This window comes from Homarus americanus, unplaced genomic scaffold (genome assembly GCF_018991925.1).
Source record: "Homarus americanus isolate GMGI-L3 unplaced genomic scaffold, GMGI_Hamer_2.0 scaffold19065, whole genome shotgun sequence".
Lineage (NCBI taxonomy): Eukaryota > Metazoa > Arthropoda > Malacostraca > Decapoda > Nephropidae > Homarus > Homarus americanus.
Window position 1 is genome coordinate 1072358 of NW_024757463.1, and position 23194 is coordinate 1095551.

General features: G+C 39.1%; 2 protein-coding genes and 1 long non-coding RNA gene across 12 annotated transcripts; 2 read left to right on the forward strand and 1 right to left on the reverse strand.

The window, feature by feature from the left end:
- Nucleotides 1–2477: 2477 nt before the first annotated feature.
- Nucleotides 2478–3470, reverse strand: LOC121857565 (protein Star-like). Its single transcript, XM_042353649.1, has one exon. It carries the CDS (start codon nt 3302–3304, stop codon nt 2639–2641), a length of 666 nt encoding a protein of 221 aa, XP_042209583.1. The 5' UTR covers nt 3305–3470; the 3' UTR covers nt 2478–2638.
- Nucleotides 3471–5608: 2138 nt separating this feature from the next.
- LOC121857486 (diphosphoinositol polyphosphate phosphohydrolase 1-like) lies at nt 5609–13041 on the forward strand. Of its 4 annotated transcripts, none has more exons than XM_042353561.1 (6): nt 5609–5846; nt 6485–6772; nt 8725–8880; nt 9812–9883; nt 11344–11428; nt 11764–13041. In XM_042353561.1, exons 2-6 carry the CDS (start codon nt 6683–6685, stop codon nt 12072–12074), a joined length of 714 nt encoding a protein of 237 aa, XP_042209495.1. In that variant the 5' UTR covers nt 5609–5846; nt 6485–6682; the 3' UTR covers nt 12075–13041. The 4 variants fall into 4 exon arrangements, with proteins under 4 accessions (XP_042209495.1, XP_042209496.1, XP_042209494.1 ...); XM_042353562.1 differs by having other exon boundaries at nt 5609–5741; XM_042353560.1 differs by having other exon boundaries at nt 5609–6772.
- Nucleotides 13042–13110: 69 nt separating this feature from the next.
- On the forward strand, nt 13111–15909 carry LOC121857487. 7 transcript variants are annotated; one of them, XR_006087205.1, is made up of 4 exons: nt 13111–14197; nt 14315–14459; nt 14830–14857; nt 14970–15909. It is a non-coding gene; the product is annotated as an uncharacterized LOC121857487 (long non-coding RNA). The 7 variants fall into 7 exon arrangements; XR_006087203.1 differs by lacking the exon at nt 13111–14197 and adding an exon at nt 14227–14314 and having other exon boundaries at nt 14348–14459; XR_006087200.1 differs by lacking the exons at nt 13111–14197; nt 14830–14857 and adding an exon at nt 14606–14651 and having other exon boundaries at nt 14237–14469.
- The last annotated feature ends 7285 nt before the right edge of the window (nt 15910–23194 follow it).

Consider the following 23194-nt stretch of genomic DNA (forward strand, 5'->3'; position numbering starts at 1 on the left):
ATAACACACCCTGTACATGTGTGTGTGACCTATGAGACACCCTGTACATTTAAATTAAGTCTATTTTCATCATAATCGATAAGAAAATACAAAGGTTAGGCTGTGTTAAGGGTCATAATGCTATTCTACGAGTAAGTTTTTAAAATTTGTGAAGCCGCGGTCAGAATCCCCTCGATGCAGGTATTTCCTTTAGGGTCGTGCAGCTGGGTACAATGGTGGTCCATGACCTGTTTATTATTTTTGATTTTGTGTCGTTGAATTATTTAAAAACTCTATTGTGTTGACCTGATATGAACTAACCTTACCTTACCTTGCCATACCTAACCTGACCTGACCTGACCTCTCCTTGCCATACCTAACCAAACCAAACCTAACCATATATAATCTTACCTTACCAAACCTAACCTGACCTTATCTAACCTGACCTGACCAGATACAGTTCACACACAATAGATATCGGATATCGTCAAGCGTTGGGGGAAGGATTTTTGACCGCAGCCGTACACATGAGACTGTCCCACTTATTTGTACAGTAGGTTGGTAAACATTGTACCATTTTGACCAATGTTACCACTCATTACATTGTAGCATTATCTGTGTATTCTGTGTGTGGGGTAAAAATGTAAAAATATACGTGGAAAGATTCGTAATAAATAGGAATATCATCTTAGACATCAACTTCACACATAGGCAGACATATTTAGCGAGATTTTCAGACATATTTAGTGAGTTATTTCAGACATATTTTGCGAGATTTTCAGACATATTTAGTGAGTTATTTCAGACATATTTAGCGAGATTATTTAATTTGTTAAGCCATCTATTTATTAACAATATAGTTTGTTGGTCTGTTCTTTTCTTAATTTATTACGACCAATCAGATTTAATTTATCATTTTAACAGCCATTAACGTTATTAACCATTTGGAGACTTAGAATTACCATCGTCAGTCAAGATCTTCATTAACGATCGTTCGATAGCGAGGTCCAGGCTAGTTAACACGCCTTACATTGGCCAGCAGGAAGACGAGGGATTTGTTTACGGGGTTTTTATCGACAGTCGAGGAATTTTTTGTTTCTTTGGGGTGTCTTAGTTATGATGTGTTTGTTATTGGGCTCAGTGGCATTCTGGCTTGTGGTGTTGAGATGGTGTGAGAGATAGAGATAGAGAGATAAAGAGATAGGATAAAGAGATAGAGAGAGAGAGAGAGACAGACAGATAAAGAGAGAAAGAAAAATAGGAAATATATTACTAATCTCTCTCTCTCTCTCTCTCTCTCTCTCTCTCTCTCTCTCTCTCCTGGTACACACTTAAAATAAGGCTTCCATTTAATCGGCTGTAAACCATAAAAATCACACGACTATTATTTTAAAAAAAACCAATCCTCGACACTTGTACACTATGAACAAAATGTATATGGAACGGTGTATAAATAATGTATGATGTATGTTCAAATGTTCACCTGAAGTTTGACCACCCCCCTCTCCCCTCCCTCCCTCCCTCCCTCCTCCCTCCTCCTCCCTCCCTCTCTCCTCCTCCCTTCTCCTCCCTCCCTAGCTTATTTCACCTGATTATTTAACACCCTTTTACTCCCTTGTGGGGGTTAGGTTAGGTTAGGATGAAATGTACACTAGAGTGGCTAATCGTCAGGTGATATTATTCTTTCAATGTTTATTTCGTGCTGATGTACACGAATGACGCAGAAGACGAAATTTGTGACGATACGTAGATGGTAGTTCGTGTGGTATCGGAACTTAACGACTAGTAAGGTTGAACGGCGGTTAGTTTACAGTGATAGTTCGATTTAATGAACTGTATAGAGATGAAAGTCCATTATATCGAGGGTCCGTTAGACATAAAACCTCCATCTAATGAACTATAAAGAGATGAAAGTCCATTATATCGAGGGTCCGTTAGACATAAAACCTCCATCTAATGAACTATAAAGAGATGAAAGTCCATTATCACAACACCCTCATCTGCTCAGACAACTTACATACGAGCGTTAGGTTGTACGAGCCTTTGTTATTGTTCCGAGAGAGATAAAGTTACGTTCATCTCTTCTAAAAAAAAATATACCATCGTCGTTCCATGAATTCCGTCGATGTTCATTTGTTTGTCATTGTAGAGGTTGGATTTAAGGATTATTTTTTATTAGCCATCACCTGAAGATTAGCCACTTCAGTTTTAATTCCTCTTGTGATGAAATGCCTTGATGTTAACCTAACCCAACCTGGGCTTAGTTCAAACATAACCTAACCCAACCCAACAAACTGGGGGTGTCTAATCTTCACGTCAGCCATAATTTGTTTAAAAGTACTGAACCTATTGTGTACAGTATTATATTTGAGTGTATGTATATATGTATGTATGTATGTATGTATATGTATGTCTGTATGTATAGATTAAGTAAATGATAATGTTTGCCTGATAAATTGTGTGTTAAATGAGGAGGGAAAAAAAAGTTAAACTTGTAATATAATTCTGAGTTTTATTAACATTTATTTATGTGTTAATGTGGAGTAGAAATTGGACATTGATGTTTGTAAGTAATAGACAATACAGGTATATGAGGCACAAATCTAGCAAAACAAACAATTGACTTCGAGTCCATTAATACACTCGAGTGAGAATTGGATCACACTCGAGTGAGAATTGGATCGCCCTTCCTGACAAAATAGTAATCCGTCTCCTGGTCAACTAACACATAACCTTTATCTGTCATATAGTCGGTGAATCCCACGGCAAACTTTGGGTCTTCAATTTCAACTATTATCACCCTTATGTTCACTTGACCCCAGGGTAAGGATTTCAGGATATCGATCTCACTCCCTTGCGTGTCGAGGGATAAAAAGTCGACCGAAGTGATGTTTAGAGCCAAGATGTAAGAGAATAGAGGAAAACACGTGGATTTTGTGTACGTCTGATCGGCCTGTTTCAAGTATTCGTCGAAGATCGGGCTCCGGTTGATGCCATATTGGTAAGAAGCGCCCAATAGGTGCCACTGCCACTGAGAAACGAAGCCGCGGCGTAGTTTTGCCGTAACGTGGACGGTCTCTCGGACTTTATTATCCTCCGACAGACAAGCGTTCGAGATCCAAGCTCTACGGTGTTTGGATTTCAACGCTTGGTAACTATACACGTCGGGTTCGATGAGCAATCCAGTCCAGTTCAATTCTTGTTCTAACCAGAGTGTGTTGGAGAGCTGTTGGCCATCTAGAGCCCCGACCTCTATGAAAAATCCACCTTCCTGCTTCGTGAAAAACATCCGCGTGTGTTTGCGTATATCCGCCCAAGTCCCCATGGTGCTTGAGAATAAATACGAAGGTTCGGTCGACAAGTTGTATGGAAGAGATGACGGTGGCTCCAGGTAATTCCTCTTCAGTGCTGTTAGTACAAGAGGATCATCTCCAGGTGAGCCCTCGATTACCACTGCTTCCTCCCGAGATGTCACGACCTATAAAAAATAATTCTTCATTTCATACTTTTTTTACATTTACGACTTTTATTTATATAATTAAATCCTTCCAATACCGGACTTAATTCTTACAAGCCCTGTCCACTATTGGGAGGATTCTGTTATTGAGAGGGTTTACTGTATAAGAAGTAACTAATTGATGCAAATAACATGGAATTATTGGTTAGTTTTGATGGTCGTTTGGGGTGACGTGATGATTAGACACCCCAGCTTATTTCAGCCTAAAATTAAGCACCCTAACTTAACCTCACCTGAAGCTTAGACACCCCCAGCTTATTTCACCTGAAGCTTAGACACCCCAGCTTATTTCACCTGGGGTGGTTATTCTTCAGGTGATCTCGTAATTAGTTTTTATTAATTATATTGAAATTATATTATAAATTGTTTTAAATTACATGTAAGTATTTGATGTATACATGTATGTTTTAGTGTACGTTACTGTGTGTGTAAGCATGTATGTTTTAGTGTGTATACATGACTGTACGTATGTATATGTGTGTGTATAACTCCCCCGCCAAAATCCTTACCAGTAAACACAATAATAAACTGGCCATTATTATTATAGTCAACCAATATTTTCTCCTGATTGCCATTAAACACATGAGTATTTATCACCATATATCAACTAAATAGCTTCTTTTAATATTTTTCTATGGTGTTTATTGTCCTGGGAGAGAGAGAGAGATGAAATATATAATAAAACAAGGAAAACTCTACAAAAATTATCAAGTATTTTGGTGAAATTTTCCTTCAGTGACGTAATTAATTTCTCGCGTTATAATTGGTTGTTTTAATGACGTCATGGATTCCCTGTGCTGTGATTGGATATTGATGGTTGTTCTTTAAATGTGATGTAATTAATTTCTCGCGTTATAATTGGTTGTTTTAATGACGTCATGGGTTCCCTGTGCTGTGATTGGATATTGATGGTTTTTCTTTAAATGTGATGTATTTAAAGCTTCGTGTTATTATTGGATATTGAAATGACGTCATGGATTTCCTATGCTGTGATTGGATACTCATAATATAGCTATACTGTTATATATGCATGCTATTATTGATGCTATTACGGGCTATAGCATATATTTCTTTATTAATTATTACGTACAGTACTTTGGAAATATAATAACTATACTACTTTGGTTGATGAATATCGTTTGAATTGGCCATTAAAGTTATTGTTTATTTATATCTTATTATTTAATGCGACCCGGAGATGGTTGATTACAATTTATTTCGAGTTTGAGTGAATTTTTTAATGGCGTTATTTACAATATTTATATCCATTAAAAACTAAATATTTTCTACAATTGGTATTAATGGATTTTATCATACTATAATGTAATCTTAATAAAGGATAATAAATAGATTTGAATAAGTTTTTATATTAGGTGGTCATTAATGAACGCGAAAGTGCCGCCATCACTACCTTCCCCATTTTAAGGACAAATATCTTTTTAACCAATAATAAATATAATCCCTCGTGGAAAGCAATATTAATTATATATTCCATGGATAGATTATCATAATTAACAGAGGAAAATTAATTTATATATATTATTGAATTTTATTTACGGATTACATATATAAAAATATGTAACAGTTACCAACTAGTAAATATTGATAATTAAATGGATATATTCGCTATAAAATAATGAATTATATTAATATTTCTTTTATAATAATTGACTGATAATTGATATATAGTTATAGACAAATAAGAGTGAATTATAGTCAAATATACCATAATATAGAAGTTATTGGTGATTTCGTGGTATAGGAATAAATAGTTGTATATAATATAAAATAACTTAACAATAGGCCTAATTTTGCTGTATCATTTAGTATATAATTATAGCTACTTTTATATAAGAAATAGAAGTAAATTATACACTACTTTACGTGTTTATAAGTATTTTCGAAGTAGGTATAAAATGGATTAGTATTTTGGTGTATAATAATATAATAAAGATATAAAATTTCTTAATAATTACCTCCACTTATAAACAATAAATATTAATAAATTTTTAGAGTACTTTAGATATTTATAAGTGGTTTATAAGTAAGGGTTTATTCCCGGATAGTTAAGGGATAGCGGGCAGTAACGATCCATCCAGGCCGAGGTGAAGCGACGGCGGTAACCAGCTGAGCTTTACACCAGAGTCAGGGAGTCTACTAATTCGACCACCTTATTTCACCATTATCACCCTCCTACAAGCCTCCAACACCATCATGGCTCTCCAACATACTAAAAGGACTGATGGTCTATTGATTTATCTCAATTACAAGTAGAAGAAAGTTTTTATTTGGTGTTAATTAAGTATTTAAAGTTCCTCCTTCACTCCCGTCACTCTCGTTAACTCCCCTGGTGAGAAATTTTTATAGTTAGGTGATTTTTTTGGGGGTTAATTAGGATTAAATAACCATTGGGGGATTGTTTTATATTGTGTGATTTTTTTTATTGGTGTTTGGTGTGATTTGTGTTTTATCAGGTGATTGGTGATTGGTTATGGTGGAGTGGGTTTATTCCTTTGGTGATTTATAGGAAATTTTTTGGTGATTTTTGGGGGATTTTTCATTTATATTTTTGATTTATTTATTGTGGTTTTGTTAATTAATTCACTTGGGGTTAATTAGTTGTGGTTAAATTGTTTAATTGAAGAAAACAAAATTGGTGATTCAAATCAGTAAAAAAAATGATTATTTAATTTTCATGTGATTTAATGGTTTATTATCATGGTTTAATCACCTGGTTGTTGGTAGAATAAACCCAACTGCAATTAAACCTGGTTGGTGATTGGGTTGGATATTTAATCGCCATTGGAGGTCATTTGAAATTGTTTTCCTTCGATGTTTATTACCATTGTTGGTTCGTTATCGTTCAATCATCGCAAGCCATCGTTAGCCTTCGTTTAGGATTGAATTTTCTGTCTTGGGGGTCCATCATCGTTCAACCATCGTTAGCCATCGTCAGAGTTGAATTTCTCACGACGTTTTATCCCTCAGGGTAAAACAAAAAACCTCCTCTGGGGTGAAGTATTTACACCAAATCCACCACCGCCGACGTCAACACCTTTACGCCATGTCTCTGAACGCCACATCGCCCCTGACTACCTCGGTCTAATGGCCTCGTAAGACTAGGCCGTCTACGCCGTAATCATCGACGTCGTCACGGGAACACCACCACCACCGCCACCCTGTATTATGACCGACATGGTGAAGGCGCGGAACTACGATGAAGATGGTTTTGTGAAGCGAGCAGCGTGTATATGTGTTAACGATGACGAGAGCCAGGTGAGGCGGGTGTGTGTCTCATCTGACCTGACCTAACCTGACCTGACCTGACCTAACCTGACTGGGATTTAATATAACTTAACCTAACTGGGATTTAATGTAACCTAACTTAATCTAACCTAACTGGTCTTGAATCTAACCTAACTGAGCATTAACTTAACCTAACCAAACTTAACCTATACTTAAACTAACCTAATCTAACCTTAATTTAACCTGTTCTCACTTAACCATACATTAACTTAACTAATCTAAGTTAAATTAACAATATCAATTTTCTCATTAATGCTGGGAATAGCCAGTCATGTGATGGCCTGATTGGCGAATCCTTGGTCAAATTGCCATACTGATTGCCATTGTATACCTGTACTGTCTAGGTTTATTGTTTGTATACCTGTACTGTCTAGGTATATTGTTTGTATACCTGTACTGTCTAGGTATATTGTTTGTATACCTGTACTGTCTAGGTATATTGTTTATATACCTGTACTGTCTAGGTTTATTGTTTGTATACCTGTACTGTCTAGGTATATTGTTTATATACCTGTACTGTCTAGGTTTATTGTTTGTATACCTGTACTGTCTAGGTATATTGTTTATATACCTGTACTGTCTAGGTATATTGTTTGTATACCTGTACTGTCTAGGTTTATTGTTTATATACCTGTACTGTCTAGGTTTATTGTTTATATACCTGTGTCTAGGTACAGTATATTGTTTATACCTGTGCTGTCTAGGTATATTGTTTGTATACCTGTACTGTCTAGGTATGTGTTTGTATACCTGTACTGTCAAGGCTATATTGTTTTATATACCTGTACTGTCTAGGTATATTGTTTGTATACCTGTACTGTCGTATATTGTTTTCCACCTTTGTCTAGGTATATTGTTTTGTATACCTGTACTGTCTAGGTATATTGTTTATATACCTGTACTGTCTCTAGGTATGTGTTTGTATACCTGTACTGTCTACGTATATTGTTTATATATACTGTCTAGGTATATTGTTTGTATACCTGTACTGTCTAGTATATTGTTTATATACCTGCTGTCTAGTATGTGTTTTGTATACCTGTACTGTCTAGGTATATTGTTTGTATACCTGTACTGTCTAGGTATATTGTTTGTATACCTGTACTGTCTAGGTATATTGTTTGTATACCTGTACTGTCTAGGTATATTGATTGTATACCTGTACTGTCTAGGTATATTGTTTGTATACCTGTACTGTCCACTCTCTATCATCCATGAATCTATCCAGCCTCCTTTTAAAACTTTCCAGCATTCCATCACTTACTACAAAGTTGCTAAGCTTGTTCCACTCGTCCACCACCCTATTTGTGAACCAGTTCCTTCCTATCTCCCTCCTAAACCTAAACTTATCCAACTTAAAGCCGTTGCTCCGAGTCCTATCTTGCTCAGATATTATAAGTACTTTTTCTATATCCCCTTTATTGATTCCTTTCACCCACTTAAATACTTCTATCATATCTCCCCGCACTCTTCGTTTTCCTTACATTTTTCTTAACATTCCTAGAGAGTTCATTATACCTATTTCTGAGCTGCTCCTCCCCTCCCTTTAATTTCTTATATATTCCTTTCTTTATTCCTATGTCATGTTTAAGTTTTCTGGTCATCCACCTTGGCTCATTCTTATTTGACCTGATTTTTCTGTGTGGTATATTTTGTTCTTGTGCTTTACGTAGTATACTAGTGAATATATTATAGTCATGATCAATTGTGTCATCTGTGACCTTACCAGTTCCTACCGGGGACTGACGTGACTGTTCCCAGGCGACCTCACCTAGGTACCTTCTTAATACCTGTACTGTCTAGGTATATTTCTTGTTTACCTACACATTAGATTAAGTTAGCATTAGGGTGTAAGCATCAAGCTATCATAAACTCCCTAGTGGCAACAAACCAAACTACTGACATCTTCCCCCCCCCCATAGGTGTTACTAGTCTCCTCTCGTCGCGACTCGGAACTCTGGATCGTGCCCGGGGGAGGAGTCGAGCCCAATGAGCTACCGGATATGGCGGCAATTCGAGAGGTGCGGGAAGAGGCCGGAGTCTGTGGTATGTTGGGTCGCTGTCTCGGAGTGTTTGAGGTGAGGAACATTTGTTGTGTTTTGTCTTGGGGGTCTGGTGGAGTGTGTTCTAACCTAACCTAACCCTACCTTTCCTTAACCTAACCTATGCTATCCTAACCTAAACCAACCCTTCCTTAACCTAACCTAATCTAACGTACTGTAACCTAACCTTACCTTGTAATTTGAACTTGATTTCCAGGTATAACTTTTATTTTATTGTCTCCTTCTTAACCTCTTCAATTACCATCATCATCATTACTACTACTACTACTACTACTACTACTACTACTACTACTACTACTACTACCACTACCACCACCAACAACAACAAAATTCTCACTTGTGTATGTATGATTTCTCACACAGACACAGACACACACACACACACCCACCCACCCACAAACTGTATACATTTCCTGACACAGTATCATACATTATACATAATAGTGAATAATAATGATACAATTTATTTATAACTTAATACCTAGAGTAAAAAAAAAATAACTAATGACTTAATATATTATAATCTGGTCATGTAATCAAGGTACTGTAATGATGTATTTTATTTTTTTGTATTCTGCTATTGTATTCTGACTGTAGTTGTAGAGTAACTTTGGTAATGGTGAAATAGGGGTGGTGTAGTTGATATGAACGAGGCAATTTGCTGGTTTTATAGTCTTTTTGGATTACCTGATTACTAGCTCCCCCCCAGATGGTTTCAGTGTGAGTATTTGGGTGAACTAATCTTCAGGTGATTAGTACTTGGGGTGGGTGCTAATCATCAGGTAACCCACGAATGGCCGTGGTTCCTCACTTAAACAACATCTCCGAGATCAACTTACTATGGGGGTTGGTGGGGGGTGATTCTCTATATCTTGATTTCGTTCATATCCCTCCCTCTCCCCTCTCCCCCTCTCTCTCTCTCTCTCTCTCTCTCTCTCTCTCTCAGGACAATCAGGCAGGGCACTACGAATTGCTCAAGACAAAAACAAGAGTTGTGAATTCTACCGACACTGAAATGGTGATTGTAACGACCTCTAATAGCTATGACCTCACACAGGACAAGAGGGTGCTTTGGGGTTCATTTTTTTATATATATATATTTAATTCCCAAAATAGCGGCTTTTTTATTTATTTATTTATTTATTTATTTTTACGCCACGCTAGATTTATTTCTCCCCCCGTTCCTCCTCCTGGTGCCACCCCCATTTGACGACCCTAAGAGAAATATTAAACCAGTTACTGTATCTTTGAGTTTATTAAATTTTCAGACTCCTATAGGAATACAGTACTGTAATTCTATGCTGTAATTTAAATCGTGATATTGTATTCCCTAGTTCAAGACCCCAGAGGTATTAAACCAAGCATCGTCAGTTTCCCAGACTTGTGTTGATTTGTGCGAGTGATCCCTTGTTTTCTATTGGCCGTCAAAAATTCTGGGAGAGTTTGAACCGTCCCTATAGCTAACTACCACTGGATTTGACCACCATCCCTACAGCTAACTACCACTGAATTTGACCACTGTCCCTACAGCTAACAACCACTGAATTTGACCACCGTCCCTATAGCTAACTACCACTGAATTTGACCACCGTCCCTACAGCTAACTACCACTGACCCCGAAACGAACATTCTCGATAATTACCCACATTTCCCCCCACATAATTACCCACAATCCCCCCCCACACACACACACAAACGTCAAGGGGCTGGCATCGCCCTTGGTCTATCCCACCATCCTTCACAACAAACACACGCCTTTGTTTGTTTACACGCACGAACGTCTGATTCCGATTTGTTTATTTGCTTGTCGCATGTCACGGTAAAGCCAGAATTAATCCCTGTTTTTAGTACTGTATTAGGGAGTAAATTGTCAACTTAGCGTTGCTTTTACATTGTTGGCAAATCCAAGTTTTTTCCATCTGAGTGTTTATCAATTGGAATGATTATTAATATCTAAGAAAATCACGTGAAATGTTGAGATAATGCTTGATATGTGGTGTAGTTGAGGTGAACGAGGTCATTTGGTGGATTTTAGTCGTTATGGGTTATCTGAGCATTAGCCCCTTGATCCCAGATAGTTTCAGGGTGGTTAAGCTGGGGGTTAATCTTCAGGTGAGCACTTGGGGGTTAATCTTCAGGTGAGTGCTTGGGGGTTAATCTTCAGGTGAGCACTTGGGGGTTAATCTACAGGTGAGCACTTGGGGGTTAATCTTCAGGTGAGCACTTGAGGGTTAATCTTCAGGTGAGCACTTGGGGGTTAATCTACAGGTGAGCACTTGAGGGAGTTAATCTTCAGGTAACGACTTTGGGGAGCTAATCATCAGGTAACCCATTGACCAAAACTACCAATGGCCTCGTTCATACCATTAACTCCACCCCTAGGAACTCAGAAACGCATCTTAATCGACTCTTTCAAGATGCGTAAAGTTCCGAAAGTTCGTTGTTATGAATTGCGTCTTTTTATTTATTTGTTTACAGAATTCGGAGCGTGGGCATCGGACGAGTGTTTACGTCTTGGTGGTGAAGGAAGAGATGGAGGAATGGGACGAATCGAAAGTATTTGGTGAGGAACTTATTTTTTGCCGAGCCACTGTTTTGGTTAAGGTATTGTAGGGGGTGGCGGAGTGACTGTTTCTGTCTCTCCCTGTCTGTGTACTTAGCAGGGTCATGATATATATTTTTTTAGCCTTGTTTTCTGAGTTAAGTAATTTATAATGAGTTTTTGGGTATTTAAATGAGGTTTAGGTTACTGAAAGTTTGGGTTAGATTTTGTTAAGTTTAGGTTAAGTTAGGTTGAGGAGCACTGTTGGTTGCTGTTAGGTTAGGTTAGGTTTGGTTAAGTTAGGGTTAGGTTAAGGCACTACCACTGTACGCTACATCAACGTATCCCCACAATAGGTCGAAAACGCAAGTGGTTCAGCCTAGAGGAAGCGGTGAAACAGCTGGCCAAGCACAAACCGGTGCAGAGCAGCTACGTGAGCCTCCTACTGCCCAGCCCTGACCCCCAATCACCGTCCAGCCTCGCCCCGGCCGTCAACGCCATCATCGAGGACCAGGTCGACCCGGCCAGTGACCCGACCCACGGCTCCGAGGTCGAGGAAGACGGGGGATTGGAGTCGTGTGGGGAGCGAACCAAGACTCCATCTTTATCCAAGGAAGACTTGAGCAATAGCTGCCCGACCGACGAAACGACGGCCGACGACACTTAAGCGGCCGAACTGCCAAGCTATATCCCCCCCCAACCCCCTAACACCCACCCCCCCCCCACACACACATATACCCCAAGTCATTCACCTCCCCCATAATTACGATCACTGATTTCACAACAAACATAACATCACGAGAATTATTGTTCCTTTCATCGTCTCATTATTATTATTATTACCCGATTTAAACGCCAAACAAAACACACAGGGGGGAAAAAGACCCAAACATAATATAATTTTAACACCCTCCCCTCCCCTTTCATTTTTTGTATATCCGTGGATTAATTCTGTACGTATATAATTTCTCATCGAGTTATCACCCCATTGGCTGTTTAGTTTTGTGATTTTTTTATATACATATATATATACAAAATATACATAGTACTAATACCTTAGATAAAATATGTACGTAGATGCTCGGATAGTTGTAAGCTTCCCCTTATGCCTGTGGATTCTACAAAAAAAATTTAAATCCACCTTTTTTTTGACAAATTTTTTTACTTAAAATTTTTGTATATACCAGAATTGTGTTTGTTTGGTTTTTTTCGTCTGTGTTTTTTTGTTTTTCTTTTATTCCTCTGTTATTGTTTTATTATTATTATTGTTTTATTTTGTTCTCTCTCTTTTTCTCTCTCTCTCTCTCTCTCTCTCGTCTGGTATCTATAATCAGTCAGGTCACCTAAACGAACAACATTTCATAAGAACATTTCATCACCAGAAGAACGGACAGACTTGTTATCACCGCCACAAGAAGAACATTTCACCATCACAAAACAAAGAACAATTTTATCACCCAGCCAGCAGAACATTTTGTCACCAGAAGAACTTTTATAGAACATTTAATTATAGCCTCAGTTAGATATAGAAATTATATATTATAATTAATGTTCACTGAATTTTTTTTATTGATTGTTGTAATATTAAGATTTCTCTCTCTCTCTCTCTCTCTCTCTCTCTCTCTCTCTCTCTCTCTCTCTCTCTCTCTCTCTCTCTCTCTCTCTCTCTCCCTCTCCCTCTCGCTCTCTCCCTCTCGCTCGCTCTCTCTCTCTCGCTCGCTCTCTCTCTCTCGCTCTCGCTCTCTCTCTCTCTCCACCTCACCTCACCTCCTTGTATAGACCCCAAGGTAGATTTATTTATTTTCGTTGTCATTTTACGCTCGGTTTCTCATTGGGTAAGACAGGCAGAACTCGAGGCTTCCGTCCAATCGAGCCAACCCATTGTAAATCGATCCGTCGTAAATGGAAGCCCTCCCGCACGACGACGCCTGATTTACGCGGATTAATCTACGGGGTTGGTTGACGCGGACGGGATTACTCTTTTTTTTTTTTTTACGAGTGGGTTTGTGCCCGTGTGTAAATGTGGCGGAAACTGGAGAGAGGTTTGGGATGTCTTGTTGTGAAATACGGGAGTTCCACGATTTACGATTTGGTTTACGGTCAGGATTTTTTCTTTTTTTTTTTTCTCCAGCAACGGTGTAAATCTTTTCGTAAATCGGGGAATGTTTTCGGTAAGGCTTGATTTGAATGTAGCCCAACCCAGCCCAGCCTAGCCTAGCCCAGCCCAACCTAACCCTAACCTAACCTCGAGCGTGAGAAGAAATGACCGGACACGTCGATACATTTGTCCTCGATGTTGACGAAATTTATGTAAACACTTGTGGAAATTTTGCCCCATTGAATTATTATTATTATTATTATTATTATTATTATTATTATTATTATTATTATTATTATTGTTATTGTTTACGTTTTATCGCACGACATTCCTGGAATTGTGGTCTATTGTTAATTTGTCGTATACAGGTACGGTACACATTCTCTCTCTCTCTCTCTCTCTCTCTCTCTCTCTCTCTCTCTCTCTCTCTCTCTCTCTCTCTCTCTCTCTCTCTCTCTCTCTCTCTCTTTCTCTCTTTACATAAGGTCACGTATAAATTAGTTTCAAAATGCAATATTTCCATTTCTGACAAAGGTACTTTCTCTGACAGTGACAGCTACTGACTCAAATACTTGTACTGACACACAAGTACTTTCTCTGATAGGTACTGACAAAGGTACTTTCTCTGATGGGTAATGACAAAGGTACTTTCCCTGATAGGTACTGACACACACAGGTACTTTCCCTGACAGGTACTGACACACATGTACCTTCTTTTGACACAGGTACTGACAAAGGTACTGTCTCTGACAGGTACTGACAAAGGTACTTTCTCTGACAGGTACTGACAGGGGTACTGTCTCTGACAGGTACTGACACACATGTACCTTCTTTTGACACAGGTACTGACAGGGGTACTTTCTCTGACAGGTACTGACAGGGGTACTTTCTCTGACAGGTACTGACAAAGGTACTTTCTCTGACAGGTACTGACAGGGGTACTGTCTCTGACAGGTACTGACAGGTACTTTCTCTGACAGGTACTGACAAAAGTACTCTCCCAATGAGGTACTGACAGGGTACTGTCTCCTGACAGGTACTGACAGGGGTACTTTCTCTGACAGGTACTGACAAAGTGCTTTCTCTGACAGTGCTGACAGGGGTGCTGTCTCTGACAGGTACTGACAGGGGTACTTTCTCTGACAGGTACTGACAGGGGTGCCTGTCTCTGATGCAGGTACTGACAGGGAGTACTTTCTCCCCAGTGAGTGCTGACAGGGGGTACTGTCTCTGACAGGTACTGACACACATGTGCCTTCTTTTGACACAGAAGTACGGCAAATTCTCTCCTGACAGGTACTGACAGAGATACTTTCTCTATTAGGTACTGACAGGGGTACTGTCTCTGACAGGTGCCCTGGTGGTGCTTTCTCTGGCCAGGTACTGACAGGGTACTGTCTCCTGACAGGTACTGACAGGGGTGCTTTCTCCTGACAGGTGCTGACAGGGTGCTGCTCTAGCCAGGTACTGACAGGGGTACTGTCTCTGACAGGTACTGACAGGGGTACTGTCTCTGACAGGTACTGACAGGGGTACTGTCTCTGACAGGTACTGACAGGGGTACTGTCTCTGACAGGTACTGACAAAGGTACTTTCTCTGACAGGTACTGACTAAGGTATTTTTTGTGACAGGTACTGACGAAGGTACTGTCTCTAACACAGGCTCTGATACACAAGTACTTTCCTCTGACAGTTACTGTAGTCCTCTGGGTCAATGTGTCACTCTGTTTTACACTTTTATCATTAGTTACGTAAACAAAGCTTAATATCATGTCATTAGTTACGTAAACCAAGCTTAATATCATGTCATTAGTTACATAAACAAAGCTTAATATCATGTCATTAATTACATAAGTTGTTTAGCACCTTTGTTATTGTTTATTTATTACTGCAGTGGAACCTCGATATAATGGACTTTTTTGTTTATTCCGTTAAATGGGGGTTTTCACATCTAACGGAATCTCGATATGATGGACTTTCATCTCTATATATTTCGTTAAATGGGGGTTTCACATCTAACGAACCCTCGATATAACGAACTCGTCTCTATATAGTTCGTTAAATGAGGGTTTCACATCTAACGAACCCTCGATATAACGAACTCGTCTCTATATAGTTCGTTAAATGGGGGTTTTACTGTAGAACAATTTCTCAATATATTTTTCCATGTTATTTCTGTAAGTAACTTATAAATTTCCTTAAGTAACTTATTTCCATGTGTAATTTATTTCTCACAAGTTACTTAAATCCATAGGTAGGTCATTTAAGTGATATTGCCATAAGTGACAGTTTTTGTAAGTGATATTTCCTGTAAGTAGCTTATTTAAGTAACTTATAAAATAATTTGTTATGACCTTTTCATTTAAGTACTTTCACACTCAATATAATGGTCGATCTTACTACACTAGTTGTCTTAATTAACCTTTTATTATTTAAGTATAATTATATAAGTATTGTTGTACTTATTATTACTATTTTTACTTTATTACTTAACCCTGTAGTGTATAAGTATTGTTGTAGTTAATTTTAATAGCTACTTTATTACTTAGCCCTGTAGTGTATAAGTACATTATAAGTAATATCTCCGTTACCCAGAATCCCTCAGACCAGGAACTCTCCGATGGCCGGATTTTATATCTCCAGTGAAAATCGTTCCCAAGGTAGGAATTCCTCACAGGAAATTCCGGCTTGGGGAACGATTTTCACAGGGTCACTCTTCTGGGAAATTCTGAGAAATTTTCCCCATTATCTGGATATTTCTGGGGATGAGAGTTTATTACTTATTACTTAACCCAGTAATGCAGTGGTTCTCAAACTCAGGGTAATTATTGAGGTATAACACCACTGTATCTCTCTTAGTGAGTTTTGTATAAGACGGACTAGAATTGTGTGTTTTTGTATATTAAACTTTATTGAATAGAATTATGGAGTAAAATTATAGATTGAGGTAACCTATCAGACTTTAAATAAGGGTAAGACTAGGAAAAAGTCTGAGAACCACTGTAGTGTATAAGTGTAAGTGTATAAGTATTCTTGAAGACACTCTTAATTTACTTTATTAACCCTGAGACTTGACTAAAGTGTGTAAGTGTAAATATAAGTGTGTAAGTATTCATGTTTCATAGTAAAGATGATGGATTCGGGTGGATTAGGTCAGATTAGGACAGATTAGGACAGATTAGGTCAGATTAGGACAGATTAGGTCAGATTAGGTCAGATTAGGACAGATTAGGTCAGATTAGGACAGATTAGGTCAGATTAGGTCAGATTAGGACAGATTAGGTCAGATTAGGACAGATTAGGACAGATTTGGGTTGGATTGTGTGTGTGTGTGTACATGTGAATATATTTGTATGTGTGTGTGAGTACTGTGTGCGTGTGTATGCTGTATGTATGATTATAAGTGAACGTATGTGTGTATGTATGTATGTATGCATGTGTGTGAGTACTGTATGTGTATGTATGTATGTGTGTGTGGAAGAGAGAAACAGACAGACAGAAAGAAAGCAAGAGACAGACAGACAGACAGAAAGAAAGCAAGAGACAGACAGTAGACAGACAGAAAGAAAGCAAGAGACAGACAGACAGGACAGAGAAAGAAAGCAAGAGACAGACAGACAGACATACAGAAAGCAAGAGACAGACAGGACAGAAAGAAAGCAAGAGACAGACAGATGACAGAAAGAAAGCAAGAGACAGACAGACAGACAGAAAGAAAGCAAGAGACAAGAGAAACAGAAAGAAAGCAAGAGACATGACAGACAGACAGACAGAAAAGCAAGAGACAGACAGACAGACAGACAGAAAGAAAGCAAGAGACAGAGACAGACAGACAGAAAGAAAGCAAAGAGACAGGGACAGACAGACACAGAAAGAAAGCAGTAGGGCTGGGTGACAGACAGACAGAAAGAGGCGCAAGAGAGACTGACAGAGACAGACAGACAGAAAGCAAAGAGGACAGACAGACAGAGACAGCATTACAAAGCAAGAGACAGACAGACAGACAAAGAAAGCAAGAGACAGACAGACAGAAAGAAAGCAAGAGACAGAAAGACAGACAGAAAGAAAGCAAGAGACAGACAGACAGACAGAAAGAAAGCAAGAGACAGGACAGGACAGGCGAAAGAAAGCAAGAGACAGACAGACAGAAAGTAAGAGACAGACAGACAGACAGACAGAGAAAGCAAGAGACAGACAGACAGGAAAGAAAGCAAGAGACAGACAGAGACAGAAAGAAAGAAAGCAAGAGACAGACAGACAGACAGAAAGAAAGCAAGAGACAGACAGACAGACAGAAAGCAAGAGACAGACAGGACAGAAAAGAAAAGAAAGCAAGAGACAGACAGGACAGACAGAAAGAGCAAGAGACAGACAGACAGACAGAAAGAAAGCAAGAGATAGACAGGACAGATAGAAAGAAAGCAAGAGACAGACAGACAGATAGAAAGAAAGTAAGAGACAGGCCAGGACAGAAAGAAAGGAGAAGACAGACAGACAGAAAGAAAGCAAGAGAGACAGACAGAAAGCAAGAGACAGACAGACAAAAAAGCAAGAGACAGACAGAGAAAGCAAGAGACAGACAGACAGAAAGAAAGCAAGAGACAGAGACAGGACAGAAGAGACAGACAGACAGACAGAAAGAAAGAGACAAAGCAAGAGACAGACAGACAGACAGAAAGCAAGAGACAGACAGAGACAGAAAGAAAGCAGAGACAGACAGACAGAAAGCAAGAGACAGACAGACAGACAGAAAAGCAAGAGACAGACAGACAGAAAGCAAGAGACAGACAGACAGAAAGAAAGCAAGAGACAGACAGAAAGCAAGAGACAGACAGACAGAAAGAAAGCAAGAGACAGACAGACAGACAGAAAGAAAGCAAGAGACAGACAGACAAACAGAAAGAAAGCAAGAGACAGACAGACAGACAGAAAGCAAGAGACAGACAGACAGAAAGAAAGCAAGACAGACAGACAAACAGAAAGAAAGCAAGAGACAGACAGACAAAGAAAAGCAAGAGACAGACAGACAGACAGAAAGCAAGAGACAGACAGACAGAAAGAAAGCAAGAGACAGACAGACAGACAGAAAGAAAGCAAGAGACAGACAGACAGAAAGAAAGCAAGAGACAGACAGACAAACAGAAAGAAAGCAAGAGACAGACAGACAAACAGAAAGAAAGCAAGAGAGACAGACAGACAGAAAGCAAGAGACAGACAGACAGAAAGAAAGCAAGAGACAGACAGACAAACAGAAAGAAAGCAAGAGACAGACAGACAGACAAAGAAAGCAAGAGACAGACAGACAGACAGAGAAAGCAAGAGACAGACAGACAGAAAGAAAGCAAGAGACAGACAGACAGACAGAAAGAAAGCAAGAGACAGACAGACAGACAGAAAGAAAGCAAGAGACAGACAGACAGAAAGAAAAGCAAGAGACAGACAGACAGAAAGCAAGAGACAGACAGACAGAAAGAAAGCAAGAGACAGACAGACAAACAGAAAGAAAGCAAGAGACAGACAGACAAACAGAAAGAAAGCAAGAGACAGACAGACAGACAGAAAGCAAGAGACAGACAGACAGAAAGAAAGCAAGAGACAGACAGACAAACAGAAAGAAAGCAAGAGACAGACAGACAGACAAAGAAAGCAAGAGACAGACAGACAGACAGAAAGCAAGAGACAGACAGACAGAAAGAAAGCAAGAGACAGACAGACAGACAGAAAGAAAGCAAAGAGACAGACAGACAGAAAGAAAGCAAGAGACAGACAGACAAACAGAAAGAAAGCAAGAGACAGACAGACAAACAGAAAGAAAGCAAGACAGACAGACAGACAGAAAGCAAGAGACAGACAAGACAGAAAGAAAGCAAGAGACAGACAGACAAACAGAAAGAAAGCAAGACAGACAGACAGACAAAGAAAGCAAGAGACAGACAGACAGACAGAAAGCAAGAGACAGACAGACAGAAGAAAGAGGACAGACAGACAGACAGAAAGAAAGCAAGAGACAGACAGACAGACAGAAAGAGCAAGAGACAAGACAGACAGACAGAAAGAAAGCAAGAGACAGACAGACAGACAGAAAGAAAAGCAAGAGACAGACAGACAGACAGAAAGAAAGCAAGAGACAGACAGACAGACAGAAAGAAAGCAAGAGACAGACAGACAGACAGACAGAAAGCAAGAGACAGACAGACAGACAGACATAAGCAAGACAGACAGACAGACAGAAAGAAAGCAAGAGACAGACAGACAGACAGACAGAAAGCAAGAGACAGACAGACAGAAAGAAAGAAAGCAAGAGACAGACAGACAGACAGAAAGAAAGAAAGAGACAGACAGACAGACAGACAGAAAGAAAGAAAGAGACAGACAGAAGACAGACATAAAGCAAGAGACAGACAGACAGACAGAAAGAAAGCAAGAGACAGACAGACAGACAGACAGAAAGCAAGACACAGACAGACAGAAAGAAAGAAAGCAAGAGACAGACAGACAGACAGAAAGAAAGAAAGAGACAGACAGACAGACAGAGAAAGAAAGAAAGAGACAGACAGACAGAAAGCAAGAGACAGACAGACAGAAAGCAAGAGACAGACAGACAGACAGAAAGAAAGCAAAGACAGACAGACAGACAGACAGAAAGCAAGAGACAGACAGACAGACAGAAAGAAAGAAAGAGACAGACAGACAGAAAGAAAGCAAGAGACAGACAGACAGAAGGAAAGAAAGCAAGAGACAGACAGACAGACAGAAAGAAAGAAAGAGACAGACAGACAGACAGACAGAAAGAAAGAAAGAGACAGACAGACAGAAAGCAAGAGACAGACAGACAGAAAGCAAGAGACAGACAGACAGACAGAAAGAAAGCAAAAGACAGACAGACAGACAGACATAAAGCAAGAGACAGACAGACAGACAGAAAGAAAGCAAGACAGACAGACAGACAGACAGAAAGCAAGACACAGACAGACAGAAAGAAAGAAAGCAAGAGACAGACAGACAGACAGACAGAAAGCAAGAGACAGACAGACAGACAGAAAGAAAGAAAGAGACAGACAGACAGAAAGAAAGCAAGAGACAGACAGACAGACAGTAAATGTTCCAATAATCAACCATGACACATACATCACGATATTGAGAGGTTATTCATTATACATTAAATATTCATACAAGAACCATTATAGACAGAACAGCTAAGAATTTTTCATACAGGTTTTAGTATTTGTCTAAGGAAGGTTGACTATAAACTCTATATCTTGTTTATTAATATTTTAGATAATTGTGTTTTAAGATATTTAGTTACATGTTGAGTGATTGTATGTGTGTGTATGTGACGTCAGAAGATGCTGGTGACGTCATAAGATGCTGGTGACGTCATAAGATGTTGGTGACGTCATAAGATGCTGGTGACGTCACATGATGTTGGTGACGTCACATGATGTTGGTGACGTCATAAGATGTTGGTGACGTCATAAGATGCTGGTGACGTCACAAGATGCTGGTGACGTCACATGATGTTGGTGACGTCATAAGATGTTGGTGACGTCACAAGATGCTGGTGACGTCACAAGATGTTGGTGACGTCACATGATGCTGGTGACGTCACATGATGCTGGTGACGTCACATGATGCTGGTGACGTCACAAGATGCTGATGACGTCACAAGATGCTGGTGACGTCATAAGATGTTGGTGACGTCACATGATGCTGGTGACGTCATAAGGTGTTGGTGACGTCACAAGATGCTGGTGACGTCATAAGATGTTGGTGACGTCACATGATGCTGGTGACGTCATAAGGTGCTGCATGCCAAGATGCTGGTGACGTCATAAGGTGTTGGTGACGTCATGATGATGCTGGGACGCTACAAGGTGCTGGTGATGCAAGATGCTGGTGACGTCATAAGATGCTGGTGACGTCAATAAGTTGATGGTGACGTCACATGATGTTGGTGACGTCACAGATATGCTGGTGACGTCATGATGCTGGTGACGCTGATGTTGGTGACGTCACATGATGCTGGTGACGTCAAGATGATGCTGCGACGCTAAGATGCTGGTGACGTCAAGATGTTGGTGACGTCACAAGATGCTGGTGACGTCATAAGATGTTGGTGACGTCACATGATGCTGGTGACGTCATAGTAGGTTGGTGACGTCACAAGATGCTGGTGACGTTATAGAGGTTGGTGACGTCACATGATGCTGGGACGTCAGTGGTATGTGACGTCACAAGATGCTGGTGACGCTAAGATGCTGGTGACGTCACAAGCTGATGGTGACGTCATAGAATATTTTTTTTTTACTTCTTAAAGGACTCCAGTTCCAATAATGATAATGATAGTAAAAGATGATAATAATAGTTACAGTATTTATTTTATTAATATTATTAGAATTACTATTATTATTATTATTATTATTATTATTATTATGCTGTTGTTATAGCGGCAATCATAACATGCGCAATATGACGTCATCGACTACTGAGCATGTGACGTGCCAAAGCCCTCGGACCAACCACAGAACCAATCAGCGGTCAGTCTTGCCTTAGCCGTCGTAGGGTAAGGTTGTCGATTGCACTACAGAAGCTTCATGAAGTGTTGAGTCGCTTCCTTATCTGTAAGTTGAGATTTATTTTATATTTTTCATACTTTTCTCTATATAGTCCGTTAAATAGAGGTTTTAATAGTCCGTTAAATAGAGGTTTTAATAGTCCGTTAAATAGAGGTTTTACTAGTCCGTTAAATAGAGGTTTTAATAGACCGTTAAATAGAGGTTTTAATAGACCGTTAAATAGAGGTTTTAATAGACCGTTAAATAGAGGTTTTAATAGACCGTTAAATAGAGGTTTTAATAGACCGTTAAATAGAGGTTTTAATAGTCCGTTAAATAGAGGTTTTAATAGACCGTTAAATAGAGGTTTTAATAGACCGTTAAATAGAGGTTTTAATAGACCGTTAAATAGAGGTTTTAATAGACCGTTAAATAGAGGTTTTAATAGTCCGTTAAATAGAGGTTTTAATAGACCGTTAAATAGAGGTTTTAATAGTCCGTTAAATAGAGGTTTTAATAGACCGTTAAATAGAGGTTTTAATAGTCCGTTAAATAGAGGTTTTAATAGTCCGTTAAATAGAGGTTTTAATAGACCGTTAAATAGAGGTTTTAATAGTCCTTTAAATAGAGGTTTTAATAGTCCGTTAAATAGAGGTTTTAATAGTCCGTTAAATAGAGGTTTTAATAGTCCGTTAAATAGCTAAATACATAAAGAAAATATATATAATTTCTATTTTACGTAATTTACAGAGAATGGAAATGGAGACGTCACATAGAGATGCATATCAGGTCAAGTGGGGCCTGTGGATTAGCACTATCTTGACCCTGACCTTGACCTTGACCCCAACGAGAGGTCAAGGTCAGATGGGTGTGTCCGCCAACTGTGTAGGTGAGTTTAAGGTCATTTTTTTTACATTGTGACGGGCTGATATGTAAATTACTTGTCGTTTTTTTTACCAATTTAATGATCAATATTCGTTATTTATTACGTTATTGGTAATATTATATCTCTAATAGGGTAAATAAATAACTAATGTATTCACTAAATCCGCCAGGGTTATAATAATCGTGTGTTTGTTTAATATCATGGTAGATTTGTGAAAGAGACCTAGGGGTACTTGTAAGCCCGGACCT